The 14,264-nt window shown below is 35.0% G+C and overlaps 1 protein-coding gene across 1 annotated transcript in view; it reads left to right on the top strand.

Moving 5' to 3' along the window:
- Positions 1-14,264, top strand: part of ptpra (protein tyrosine phosphatase receptor type A) — a 36,231-nt gene that overhangs the window by 16,256 nt on the left and 5,711 nt on the right. The window contains exons 3-18 of the mRNA XM_051092699.1: positions 1,759-1,846; positions 2,632-3,021; positions 3,170-3,181; positions 5,419-5,503; positions 5,759-5,832; positions 6,152-6,288; positions 6,484-6,574; positions 6,755-6,831; positions 8,144-8,180; positions 8,279-8,376; positions 8,576-8,695; positions 9,223-9,389; positions 10,517-10,652; positions 10,759-10,908; positions 11,452-11,545; positions 12,259-12,335. Of these exons, the coding sequence (XP_050948656.1) occupies positions 1,759-1,846; positions 2,632-3,021; positions 3,170-3,181; positions 5,419-5,503; positions 5,759-5,832; positions 6,152-6,288; positions 6,484-6,574; positions 6,755-6,831; positions 8,144-8,180; positions 8,279-8,376; positions 8,576-8,695; positions 9,223-9,389; positions 10,517-10,652; positions 10,759-10,908; positions 11,452-11,545; positions 12,259-12,335 (1,833 nt within the window). The remainder of the gene's footprint in view (positions 1-1,758; positions 1,847-2,631; positions 3,022-3,169; positions 3,182-5,418; positions 5,504-5,758; positions 5,833-6,151; positions 6,289-6,483; positions 6,575-6,754; positions 6,832-8,143; positions 8,181-8,278; positions 8,377-8,575; positions 8,696-9,222; positions 9,390-10,516; positions 10,653-10,758; positions 10,909-11,451; positions 11,546-12,258; positions 12,336-14,264) is intronic.

Raw genomic sequence — 14,264 nt, 5'->3', positions numbered from 1 at the left:
ATTTTTCATCCAATTTTTTGTGCACACTGGACATCAAACACAAAACACACCAGTGTATAGTAAGGGTAGTCCTGACTCAGAAAATCAGTGTTCCCTATTAACTCTTAACTTCCTAATAAATCAAAAATATTTTACACTTCCCATTAGAGATGTCTGAATCTGATCATATCGTGTTTAGAAAGGAAATTACATACTATGAAACCTCTAAATACGAGATGGGAGGAAAAAATATAATTCATTGCTTTCTCTCGCAATTATATAGTTGGGTCATTATACAGTATAAAAATTGCAGGCATCAGAAGCCGTTATTAATATGCAGGGCATTGAAACCAATTTTGAATGCGCGCTTGCGTTTTACTTTCATTTGCAATCACACCAAGCGGCAGTAGGCCCTCTTACCACATGTTTTACAAGATTAGATGTTTGTCAGTGGTGCTCAGGATCTGCAAATCAACCATCTTGCTGTCAGGCGACTCTACTTACTCTGTTTATGTGGTAAGTGAAATATATATTATGTACTCTAATATATAAGGGACTCTGTCCCTTCAGTGGCTTCATAGAACACGTGCGATTTTCGTGCCTTTCTGAATCAGAATTCACGATTTGGGAACATCCCTACTTCCCATAATAACAAAAGATCAATAATTAATATAATTTTTTTTCCAAACACTTGCCCTCACTAAAAAAAAAAAAAAAACAGGGCAGGATGGATTTGTTTTTCTTCCTCCATTGCCGTAGCTGTTTTGCTCCGACAACATCATGCTATTATTATTATATAAACTAGAAAATCAATTTTTGAAATTTGTGAATCGACGCGAATCGCTGGAAGACTGAATTGCGATTCATTTGTGAATCATTTTTTCCCCCACCCCTAGTAATAATGTTGTAAACAATGTTCAGTTTCTTGCACAGGCTGATTGTTTCACTTCATAAGACCTCAATATATCGTCAAGAGCCACAGGTATTAATTTTGTATTACCTGTATAATCTTTTTTTTTTTTAACCTTCAAGTAATGCATTTTATGAATCACCAAGTTTGGGGTTTGAAAAGTTCGACCAAAACCCAAACATTCCATCAAATTTCTCCATCTTGCCTAATTTGGCTTGTGCTTCTATAACCAAATCTGAATTTCTTTTCCCATGTAAAGCGTCAGCTGTGATCTCACATCATCTAAACCTCCTTTGTCTCAGCCTGCAACAGTATTTATGCCCCAAACTGTCTTATTTTACTTGTCAGAGCAGGCATTTATAAATTTTATGGGTCTGGCATCCAGTCAGCTATTTTTAGCTGTACAAAACAGCTCTTTTTGTTGCTTGATATTGCAAATTGGTGTGTTCTACCATCTTATTTTAACGTGTTATTGTAATTATGAACACACTGGTTTGTAGTGCGAACGGTTTGACTGTTTACTGCACGTCGTTATTCTTCTCGTTATGTCCCTGTAGTGGCTAATGAACCGGAAGTCTCGCCCATAGGCTTATTATAAGGTGGATAGTTGAGCTGGACAGAGATTAGGGGATCACTAAATGTTTGGCTGAGTGCTAAATGTTTTAATGGAGCTTGGCAGGCTCAGTTTGCACTTTTGGGGGAGATACAGCAATGAATGGTGCACTTGTAGTCAATAGACAATAAAATGGTTGAGAGAGTATTTTGATGCAAAAAAAATCTTACAGACTTTACCTTAAAATAGTGCTTGTTTATAAGATAGAAACATGGCATAGATTGTTTTGGCTCATGTTTTGTTTACTCCATTTCAGGGCAGTATGGGTGTGTATCCCCTGCTCCTGCTACTCCACGTGGCCTTTGTGGCCCTCAGCACGGCCGAGACACTCCCTGACCCTTCAGGTAAGACACTTTTGTGGAACACAAAAGCCTTGGTTAATGTAGTCGCCTTGCCTCCATTAAAAAAAAAACTAATTAATTACTCTTACAAGGAACTAGTTATTCTTTGGCAGTGATGCATTTCCTGCAGAGTCACTTTTACCCCAGATTGGTCTTGGCTTGTGAGACTTTCTGTAACCTGTTATGTCAGCTTATTAAATGGAGATTAATTGTTTACAAACTCGAATGTTCCTATACAGGAGGTTAAAGGCAAGCTTACTTTAAAGTGCATGAAGTTGTACCCTTGCTTCCACATCTACTCCCACTAAAAAATGTTAAATATTTTGAGGCCCAGAAAATTACCCAGGAATTGCCTGGAGGAAGTGGCATTTCCTCACACGCCTAATTTTTTGTGGGATACTCAACGTTCACCTGTTAGCGTCCCAAACTTCCTTTAAACATAGACTACCTTTTAAAAGTTTGAGGTTGGTAGGAATTTTAAAATGTTGTTGAAAAAACGTTCTCTTATGCTCACCTAGGCTGCATTTATTTCATCATAAATACAGTAAAAACAGTAATATTGTGAAATATTTTTACAATTTAAACTGTTTTCTGTTTTAATGTAATAACATTTTTGCCTGTGATGCAAAAGATTAACTTTTCAGTGTCACATGATCCTTCAGAAAACATTCTAATATGCTGAGTTTCTGCTCAAGAAACATTTCTTATTAGTGCTGCTTGATACAGTATTTTTGGTGAAAGCCATGATTTTCAGTTTTTAGGATTGAAAGCTTTAAAATCTCTCTCAGGTGCAGTCCTGACCACCAAACCTGCACACCCTCCTCCCGCACCATCCTCTATAGTCACCCAGGCACCCCCATCATTCACCCCATCTACAACACCGTCCCCTGGACTTGTAGCAACAAGACTCAATGACTCTGCGGTTGTGGTGACCCCAGAGGTTCCCAGAGCCGCTCCAACTGTGCTCCCTACCGAGGCACCGACCGTCCCCCCAACCCCGTCTGTCGCTTCCCCGTCTCTCACCACACACAAAACTGGAGATGGCGTGACTGCAGTTCCGGCTACAGCAGAGCCCCCTGCACCTGACCCGACACCCACTCAGTCCACTGTAGAGCCTAAGACGGGCACTTCGTCTGTCCCTACAGATACCACCGTAGCTGACATCAGCAAGCCTCCAGGTACCATTTGAGTTCATTTTGAAATAGATTGAACTGTTCTTTTATCCTAGTCTTTTCTGATTATTTCTAAAAAGCTGTTTACACTTTCCAGTGTGTTTTCTGTCATTCTAATCTATTGCTGTTGTGTCTGTTTTTCTATGTAATGAAGATGTCGGACAAGGTAAGTTTGTTATCCTTACCACTAAAACTAAAACTTTTTCTTGAAATTGCATGATACAAACTTCGCAGTTGTGACTTTTTTTCTCAGAATTGTGAGATATAAACTTACAATTGCATGTTATAAAGTCAGAATTATAAGATATAAACTTGCAATTTTGAGCAATAAGTCACAATTGTGAGTTATAGTCCAATTTTAAGGGGAAAAAACTTAAGTATATCTTTTATGTGAGTTTATATCTCACAATTCTGACTTAACTCACAATTGCATGTTATAAAGTTAGAATTGTGAGATGTAAACTCAGATTTGCGCGTTTGTATCTCTAGAACACGCAATTGTGAGTTTATATCATGCAGTTCTGACTTTATAACATGCAAATGCAAGTTATTACGTCAGAATTGTGAGATATAAACTTTTTTCCCCCCTCAAAACTGGACTTTATAACTCGCAATTGTGAGTTTATGTCTTAAATTCTGAGAAAAAAATATGAATTGTGAGTTTTTATCTTGCATTTCTGACTTTCTCACAACTGAGTGATCATGATCATGCTATTTTGAGAATAATAACTTGCAGTTCTGAGAAATAAAGTTATAAAGTCCAATTTTGAGGGTGAAAAAAGACTGATGTTCTATGAATTTTACAGTATGTCTTTTGAGTTTATATCTCACAATTCTAACTTAACTCGCAATTGCATGTTATAAAGTTATAATTATGAGATATAAACTCAGAATTGCGCGTTTATATCTCACAATTTTGACTTTATAGCATGCAATTGTGAGTTTGTCATGCAGTGACTTTATAACATGCAATTGCAAGTTAAGTCAGAATTGTGAGATATAAACTCCTAATACAATTCTGAGAACATATCAGACTTTTTTTGTTACCCCCTGAAAACTAGACTTTATAAATCGCAATTGCAAGTTTATATCTTAAATTCTGAAAAAAAAAGTATGAATTGCAAGTTTTTATCTTGTAATTCTGACTTTTTTTTTTCTCACAATCAAGTTTATTTCATGCATTTTTGAGAAAAAAGGTCAGAATTGTGAGTTTATATCTGGCAAATCTGGCTATATAACTTGAAATTGCGAGTTTATGTCTCAGTTCTGAGAAAAAAAAGTTAGAATTGTGTGATACGAAGTGTGAGATATAAACTCGCAATTTTGAGAAATATATCTCACTGTTTTGACTTTATAACATGCAATTGGAAATTAAGTCAGAATTGTGAGATATACTCACATATATTTATATCTTACAATTTTGAAAAAAAAAAAGTATGAATTGCCCATTTTTATCTCGCAATTCTGACTTTATTTCTCTAAGTTGAGTTTATATCATGTAATTTTGAGAAAAAAAGTCAGAATTGTGAGTTCATATCTTGCAAATCTGACTATATAACTCACAATTGCGAGTTTATCTTAAATTCTGAGAAAAAGTAGATATTGCGAGTTTTTATCTCACAATTCTGACTTTATCTCTCACAACTGAGTTTATATCTTGCAATTTTGAAACAAAAAAAAAAAAAGTGAAATCTGGCTATATAACTCGCAATTGCGTGTTTGTTTCACAGTTCTGAGAAAAAATTGTGTGATATGAATTGTGAGATATAAACTGGCAATTCTAAGAAATAAAGTCACTATTGTGAGTTATAAAGTCCAATTTTGAGGGGGATCAAGACTGAAGTGTTTTTTATGTGAGTTTATATCTCGCAAATTCTGACTTGACTCACAATTGCATGTTATTAAGTTAGAATTGCGAGATATAAACTCAGAATTGTGCCTTTATATCTCACAATTCTGACTTTATAACATACAATTGCAAGTTAAGTCAGAATTGTGAGATATAAACTCGCAATGCAATTCTGAGAACATCAGTCTTTTTTTTCCCCCTCAAAACTGGACTTTAGAACTCAAAAAATTGTGAGTTTACATCTTAAATTCTGATTTCTGACTTCATTTCTCATGATTGAGTTTATATCATGCAGTTTTGAGGAAGAAAAGTCAAAACTGTGAGTTCATATCAGGCAAATCAATTGCGAGTTTGTCTCTCAGTTCTGAGAAAAAAAAGTCAGAATTCTGTGATATAAAATTTTTTTCAGTGCCGGAAACAAGCTTCCATAATTACACAACCTGTTAGGAGTTGCTTATATATTACTATTCAAAAGTATTGCGAATTGAATAAAATAAATAAAATTACTAAATATATTTGTACATTTGTAACAACTCATTTTGTCCTCATCTCAGATGACACTGCGGTCATGGCAGTGTTGGTTGCCCTGTCCTCTCTGCTGGTCATTGCCTTCATCATCATTGTCCTGTATATGCTCAGGTGAGTCCCAGTATTCAGAAGTGCTCACGACATAGATTCCAGCTCAGAAGAGCTACATCAAGACAAAGTTGCAAGTTACAAGCAAAGCATAGAAGAACCAGCAAACACAAGCACACTCATAATAGAACAGATGAGAAAAAGCATTCAGAAAGCTCCATTCATCAGGAAACCTACAACGGCAGCAGGGGGCCACGGGCCTGAATTGTCCAGTTACCATGGTAATGATTGGCTTTTTGTTCCGCTCCGTTGTGGCAGGTTTAAGAAGTACAAGCAGGCAGGGAGCCACTCCAATTCCTTCCGCCTGACCAATGGCAGAGCTGACGACACAGGTAGGAATAAGAGACGTGGAGACGTGTGTCTTTCTGTGACCGTTCTCAGGATTTTTGGTCCTTAAAAGTAGCAAATATATTAAAGTTAACATTAAAAGACATTGTAGTATCAGCTTTTTATTATACATCTTGACTGAGTGAATTGTAAATCACCAGAGCTTTTACCTTAAATTGTACTGTGTTGCCCCCTACTGGTTGTCCGGAACACAACATGGATAAAGGGCAAATTGCAAGTCATTCTTAAAAAATAATAATTAAAAACTTTTTATCAGATTCTAATAGTTCTTTTTTTCTACTCCGTTTTTTCCCCATCTCATAGAACTTCAGAGTGTGCCGCTATTGGCTCGCTCTCCCAGTACCAACAGGAAGTACCCGCCTCTTCCTGTCGACAAACTGGAGGAGGAAATGAACCGCAGAATGGCCGATGACAATAAACTCTTCCGGGAAGAATTCAACGTATGTGCACAAGCAGACACACAGCTGTGGTGCTCATGAGTCTTTAGAATAACGCAAAAAATACGGCATCTAAAATGCATAAAATATCCCAAAATGAGCGCATTTAGGCAGATACATTTGTGTTGTAGGTGTGTTTGTCATCGTCTTACTCTCAGCCCATGTGAACATAGGATTGACTGTTTCTTTGCTCTGCAGGCGTTGCCTGTATGTCCCATTCAGGCCTCATGTGATGCTGCCTCGAAGGAGGAGAATAAGGAGAAGAACAGATATGTCAACATCCTGCCCTGTAAGGCTTTCCCACAACTTATCTCCAAACCAGAGCTGATAAAGCATGCTTTTATCAGAGCTACAAGGCCTACAAAGGAGTTCATTATATGAAAATAGCTGTAGTAAACATTACAATAATGTTGTCTTTTTTTCATAGTTTATCTGTCATTTTACACCTCTCTTTTGCATGTTTTCTCAGATGATCATTCTAGGGTGCATTTGACTCCTTTGGAGGGGGTTCCCGACTCAGACTACATCAACGCTTCCTACATAAATGTAAGACTTCAAACACTAGTCATAAGACGTAGGAGTGCACTGTTACTAAAATGATGGATGATCATTTAAATGTTATTGTCAATATTAAGATTTGATATAATTTTGTTAAGAAAAATAAATCCCTGAAACATAAAATTATTTTTTTAAACTAATACATTTTAGAACAAGGCAATGTTTTATTGGTTTTGCAGTAAAACCTTAAAAGGAAAACTTTTACTTTATTTTTATTATATATACTGTTACAGTATTTATTAATAGTTTGAATTGAATTTTGGTTTATTTGTTTTTTTTGGTCTATTTAGTGTTTTAATTTTCATTTTATCTTAAAGTTTAACACATTTGTAATGTTCTCATTTTATTTTATTTTATTTTTCAATTGCCAAAAATCATTTTGATCATTTTAGCTTTTAGTTTAGTTGATAACAACATTGAATGTGGGCATCACAACATTACTGTATGAAAAATTTATATTTGTAATTTTGTAAAAGATTACAATGAATTTTTCCCCCTAGCTTTTAGTGTTTTTAAAGATTATTTTAAGTGAGTGTTAGATGAAAGGTCATTAAAATGTATTTAAAAAAAAATAGGCGATATGAGCAAGTACACTAGTCAGTCAAAAGTGTTTTGATTTTTTTTTTAATGTTTTTTTTTTTTTTTTTAAGTCTCTTCTGCTCACCAAGCCAAGGAAACTTTTGTAGCATTATAAATGTCTTTATCATGACTTTTGGTCAATTTAAAGTATCCTTGCTAAATAGAAATATTAATTTGTATGATTTCTTTCACAAAAAAATTATACTGACTCCAAGCTTTTGAAAGGTATAGTGTATAATGTTACAAAAGCTTTTTATTTCAGATAAATGCTGATCTTTGGATCTTTCTATGCATCGAAGAAGCCTGAAAAAATGTACAGTTTTAATATTGATAATAATAAAAAATGTTTCTTGAACAGCAAATCAGCATATTAGAATGATTTCTGGAGGATCATGTGGCACTGAAGACTGGAGTAATGATGCTAAAAATGTTGTTTGATCACAGGAATAAATTACATTTTAAAATATATTAGAATAAAAAAAAGCAGTTATTTTAAATAGTAAAAATATTTTACAATATTACTGCTTTTGCTGTATTTTGGGTCAAATAAATGTAGGCTTGGTGAGAAGAAGAGAATTCTTAAAAAAAAAAAAATTAATCTTGCTTAAATTCTTGCTTAAATAATTTAACATGCGTTATTATATAAGAAGCGTCGATACTCAAATGACTGGGACTTTTTCACTACCTTTTCACTACTTTTCACTATTTTTTAATCTTTCAGGGATACCAGGAGAAAAACAAATTTATTGCCGCTCAAGGTAAAAATGTCTTTAATAATGACTTTCATAAATATCCAAATACTTTATGCAACTTTATTAACCAACAACAAAGCTAAACTCAAGATTTCTCATTGCAGGACCAAAAGAGGAAACGGTCAATGACTTCTGGAGGATGATCTGGGAACAGAACACTGCCACCATCGTCATGGTAACCAATCTCAAAGAGAGGAAAGAGGTAAATGCCAAAAGGAATCTATTAGATGTAGTCTGGTGTCATAGGAGAAGTAAGCTGATCTTTGATTTTACAGCCTCAGCTCTTATCGCGGTCTCACATAATGGATTTAGAGTGCAACTTTGAGGAAGATGGCCATTAATAAAGATGTATGATCACTGCGGCGATGATGATTATAATAGATTGTGCTCCATATCCGCAGTGTAAATGCGCTCAGTACTGGCCCGATCAAGGATGCTGGACTTACGGAAATATCCGCGTGTCAGTGGAGGACACGATGGTTCTGGTGGACTATACCATCCGCAAGTTCTGCATTCAGCAGGTAGGAAGCTCAAAAGTTTCTCTGCAATTGTTAATGATTGACCAGTATATTGGACAGGCTGATTAATTGGTTTTTTTTTTTTTATAATTTGAACTGGGCTCATTTGGCCAATGAAAAGAAGTGGTAGCTCCCTTTCCCCTTTTTCCGAAAAAACAAGTCTATATTAAGTGAGTTTTTGCATGAAACAAGCAAAATAATCTGCCAGTGGGGTAAGCAAAATAATCTTGTTTTCTGCTTGAAATAAGATTATTTTGCTTACCCCATTGGCAGATTATTTTGCTTGTTTTAAGCAAAAACTCACTTAAATTTGATGTCTTTTTTCTGAAAACAAGACAATATTTTTTCTTGTCTAGAGAATCCTTCTTGATTCAAGAATTTTTAGATATTTTGGTTGGAAACAAGACAAAAAAATCTAAGTAAGAAAAGCATTTTTTGCAGTGTAACTGAAGAGAAGGCAGTTATTTAAAAAAAAATATTGTTGAAATTTTGTTGATTACAAACTTATTTGTGTCTGTTTGTGTGTTCAGGTGGGTGATGTATCTGGTAAGAAGCCCCAGAGGCTGGTCACACAGTTTCACTTCACCAGCTGGCCTGATTTCGGGGTTCCTTTCACTCCCATTGGCATGCTGAAGTTTCTTAAGAAGGTCAAGACCTGCAATCCACAGTATGCTGGACCCATTGTGGTTCACTGCAGGTAAGGAGCTTCATTATCTTTTGTGTATGTGCATGACAGAGTACACTGCCATTCAAACGTTTGGGGGTTTTACTTGAATTCAACAAGGATGCTTTAAAATAATCAAAAAATTGACTATAGACATTTATCAGTGGTGTGCAAAAGTTTGGGAACCCCTTGCAGGATCTGTGAAAATGTGAATAATTTTAACAAAATAAGACAGATCATACAAAATGCATGTTATTTTTTATTTAGTACTGTCCTGAGTAAGATATTTTACATAAAAGATGTTTATAGTCCACGAGACAAAAAAATTGCTTAAAAAGTTTGGGAACCCATGGTTCTTAATACCGTGTGTGGTTACCTGGATGATCTGCGACTGTTTTTTTGTTTTGTGATGGTTGTTCATGAGTCCCTTGTTTGTTCTAAACAGTTAAACTGAGCACTGTTTTTCAGAAAAAACCTCCAGGTCCCACAGATTTTTCAGTTTGCCAGTATCTTTTGCATGTTTGAACCCTTTCCAGCAGTGACTTCATGATATTGAAATCCATCTTTTCACACTGAGGACAGTTGAGGGACTCAAACACAACTATTAAAAAAGGTTCAAACATTCACTGACGCAAACATGATGCATTAAGAGGCAGGGGTAAAAACTTTTGAACAGGATGAAGATGTCCAAATTTTTCTTATTTTGTTGAAATATATATATTTTTTATTTTCATTTCGTATTTACATGTTTCCCAGAAGACAAATTAAGTACAATTTACCTTGATCTTCATATTCAAAAAGTTTTCACCCCCCGTCTCTTAATGCATCATGTTTTCTTTCTGGAGCATCAGTGAGCACTTGAACCTTCTGTAATAGTTGCATATGAATCGCCTAAGTGTGAAAAGAAGGATCTTAAAATCATACAGTCACTGCTGAAAAGGGTTCAAATATGCAAAATAGTTATTTAAATGCTAATAATATTTTACAATTTTACTGTTTTTACTGCTTCTGTGTTTTTGATCAAATAAATGCAGCCTTAGTGAGCACATGAAACTTTTTAAAAACATTTAAAGACCCCAAGCTTTTAAACAGTAGCATATGTGAAGTTTTTTCTGAAGGGTTATGATTTCTACTAACTGATTTTTGTCTGTTCATCTCAGTGCGGGTGTCGGCAGGACAGGGACCTTCATCGTGATAGATGCTATGCTGGACATGATGGGGGCAGAGAGAAAGGTCGACGTCTTCGGATTTGTCACACGGATCAGAGCCCAGCGCTGTCAGATGGTCCAGACCGATGTGAGCTCATACAAAACTTCTCATTGAAGTCATTATAAAACTGTATTTTAATAATGAAGTATTTGTCTCAAAATACTAATCTTCCACCCTTCCCTTCTCCCTACAGATGCAGTATGTGTTTATATTCCAAGCTTTGCTAGAGCACTACCTGTACGGGGACACGGAGTTAGAAGTGACGTCTCTGGAGTCTCACCTGAATAAGCTGTACGCTCCTTTACCTGGAGCCGGCTGTGGAGGCCTGGAGGCAGAATTCAAGGTAGCACAAACCGTTTTTTTTTTTTTTCCTGCTTTTTGGATTTTTTGGAAATGATATGTGACCCTGGACCAGAAAACCAGTAGCACGGATAGGCCTATATTTGTAGCGATAGCCAAAAAAAACATTGCATGGGTCAAAAGTATCGATTTTTCTTATATGCCAAAAATCATTAGGATATTTAGTAAAGATCATGTTCCATGAAGATATTTTGTAAATTTCCTACCGTAACTGTATCAAAAATTATTTTTTGATTAGTAATATGCATTGCTAAGAACTTCATTTGGACAACTTTAAAGGTGATTTTCTCAATATTTGCACCCTCAGATTCCAGATTTTCAAATATTGTCATATCCTAACAAACTATACATGAGTGGAAAGCTTCTTTATTCAGCTTTCAGCTGATGTATAAATCTTAATTTCCAAAAAAACTACCCTTGTGACTGGTTTTGTGGTCCAAGGTCACGTATTATTCTGAGACCATCTTAAAGTGAAGTAAATGTTTTCTTATGTTCTGTTTTATTCACTATCCTTTACTCTCTTTAGAAACTTACCTCCATTAAAATCCAGAATGACAAGATGAGAACAGGGAACCTGCCTGCCAACATGAAGAAAAATCGTGTTTTGCAAATCATTCCATGTGAGTTGTGTATCAATGTTTAATACCAGATTGTGAATTGTGAGAACATCTTTTATATAATCAAAAACATGCTACCATTAATGTGTTAGAGGTTAGTAACTTATTTTTTTAATGAAACTTTTATTCATCAAGGATCTTTTAATTCATTAAAAGTGACAGGATTCTTGTTTCATATAAATGCTGTCAATTTTTACTTTTTCAAAAGAGCCTAAAAAAGACATTTATCACTGTTTTCACAAATTAAGCAGCAAGTTATTTTCAACTAAAGGTTTTGAGCATCAAATCAGCATATTAAAATGATTTCTAAATGATCATGTGACATTGAAAATTTAGCTCTTCTATCACAGGAATAAATTACATTTTAAACATTTATTAAAATAGAAATTCTTTATTTTAAATTGTAAAAATATTTCACAATATTACTGTTTTATTACTGTATTTTGCTTACATAAATGCAGCCTTGATGAGTATAAGAATAATTTTTAAAAAAGCATTTTAAATATCTTACTGACGCCAAATTTTGGAACAACAGTGTAATTGTTTCTAACATGTTCTCTGCTGGAAAAACGCATTTATCTAGTTTATACTTTTTCTAGAATATAATTTCTTTCCTATGCTTTTACATGTTATTTGGCAGCTGCTTTTATCTAAAGTGACTTTAAATTGAAGGTGTACATTTATCAGCATATGCATTCTTTCCCTGTTTCTTCCAGATGAGTTTAACAGAGTGATCATTCCTGTAAAACGAGGGGAGGAGAACACAGACTACATCAACGCCTCTTTTATAGATGTGAGTAAAACCCGTCTGACCTCAGCCAACATTTACTCCCAACTAGCCAAGATATCGCTCAGTGAAGCCTGGAGGTAATGCTACGATATTCCACGCTCTGTTGAGAGACCACACAATGTTCTTTTCTTTTCTTTCGGGAGTGGTTTAAACACATTTTTCTGTCATGAAGTTATATGGACACCCATGCTGAGATTAGGAGCTTGGGACGGTAGCCATTTCTCTGTTCCAAAACCTAGTGACCAGTTCACTGAAAAATACAATTAAATTAAATGATTATAAATATATTTGTTTTCATTCTAGACTAAGTTCTATCACTTATGAGATTGCATGACGATTAGGATGTTGCCTTAGAAGGCAGCTGTAAAGCAGTAGGCAGTGAAGCAGTTCACTAGGTTTTGAGACAGACCTCATTTGTTCAGCTCCCCATCGCAGATCACTGAGAGTGGGGGCAGCTTTGTTTTGGCTAAATGCCCTTTCACTTCCTTCTCTTTTTGTGTGGCTGAAGCACTTAATCAGAAGGTAATCAAACAGAGGAAAACTTCTCCAGTGCTGCTATAATGGAAACCAAAGTCACTTTGCACTCTGGGAGATGATGAACAAAAGGCTGTTTTGTTGTACATTTTCTTACTGTACGTGCCTGCAGACATGAATAGATCCTCTTAGTACTGAAGTACCAATACTTAGTACCAAAGACTGCTAGAAATCTACAAAATGCAGCAGTGTGGTCTATGATTGCTTTTAATAATGGTTAATATAGTCATCATGTACATTCATTTCCATATTTTTTCATATAAAATATTACTTTTATTCAGAAAGGATGCATCAAGTTGATCAAAAGTGACTTCAAAGCATTTATAATGTTACAAAAGATCTCTATTTCAAATAAATTCTGTTCTTTTGAACTTTGTTCATCAAAAATCATTCAAAATGTATCCGTTTTGAAAACAATGTATCAGAGTTGAAACTGTTTCCAACACTGATAATAATAGATGTTAGTGATGATTAATAGCATCACTGGAATAAATTACATAAAATACATAAAAATAAAAAACAGTTACTTTGAATTGCAATAATACTCCATCATACTACAGTTTTTTCACCATACACTGTATTTTTTATCAAATAAATGCAACCTTGAGAATAATAGACTTCATTCAAAAACATTTTTAAACATTAAAATCCTTCAAAGAAACAAGGGAGGCAGTGCCTCCTCAAAATATTGGATGAGAAAAATTTGTAATTCACCAATAAAACAACGCCAGTATTACAAAATATAACATTAAAGGGTTACTCTATCCCAAAATGAACATTTTTGTCATTAAACACTTACCCTCATGTCGTTCCAAACCAATAAAAGCTTCGTTCGTCTTCGGAACACAATTTAAGATATTTTGGATGAAAACCGGGAGGCTTTTGATTGTCCCATTGACTGCCAAGTAACGTTACGTTAAATACCACTGTCAGAAAAGTATGAAAGACATCGACAAAATAATCCTTCTGCCATCGGTGGTTCAATCTGAATTTTATGAAGTTACGAGAATACTTTTTGTACGCAAAGAAAATAAAAATAACGACTTTATTTAACAATTCGTCTCATCTGTGTCACCGTAGCGCCATTTTGGAAAATATCCGCTGGACGCAAACTGCGTACGAACCACTGATGACAAATGGACTATTCTGACGATGTCTTTCATACTTTTATGGGCCTCGACAGTGGTATTTACTTGGCAGTCAATGGGACAGTTAAAAGCCTCCCGGTTTTCATCCAAAATATCTTAAATTGTGTTCCGAAGACGAACGAAGCTTTTACTGGTTTAGAACGACATGAGGGTAAGTGATTAATGACAAATTTTTCATTTTGGGGTGGAGTAACCCTTTAAAGTGTATAAAAATCACTCGTTTTTCTAAAGAAACATTACACAGCGACAC

This window comes from Labeo rohita, chromosome 21 (genome assembly GCF_022985175.1).
Source record: "Labeo rohita strain BAU-BD-2019 chromosome 21, IGBB_LRoh.1.0, whole genome shotgun sequence".
In the NCBI taxonomy this organism is placed as follows: domain Eukaryota; kingdom Metazoa; phylum Chordata; class Actinopteri; order Cypriniformes; family Cyprinidae; genus Labeo; species Labeo rohita.
The sequence above is the reverse complement of the archived record's forward strand: the minus strand, read 5'-3'. Positions and strand labels throughout refer to the sequence as shown.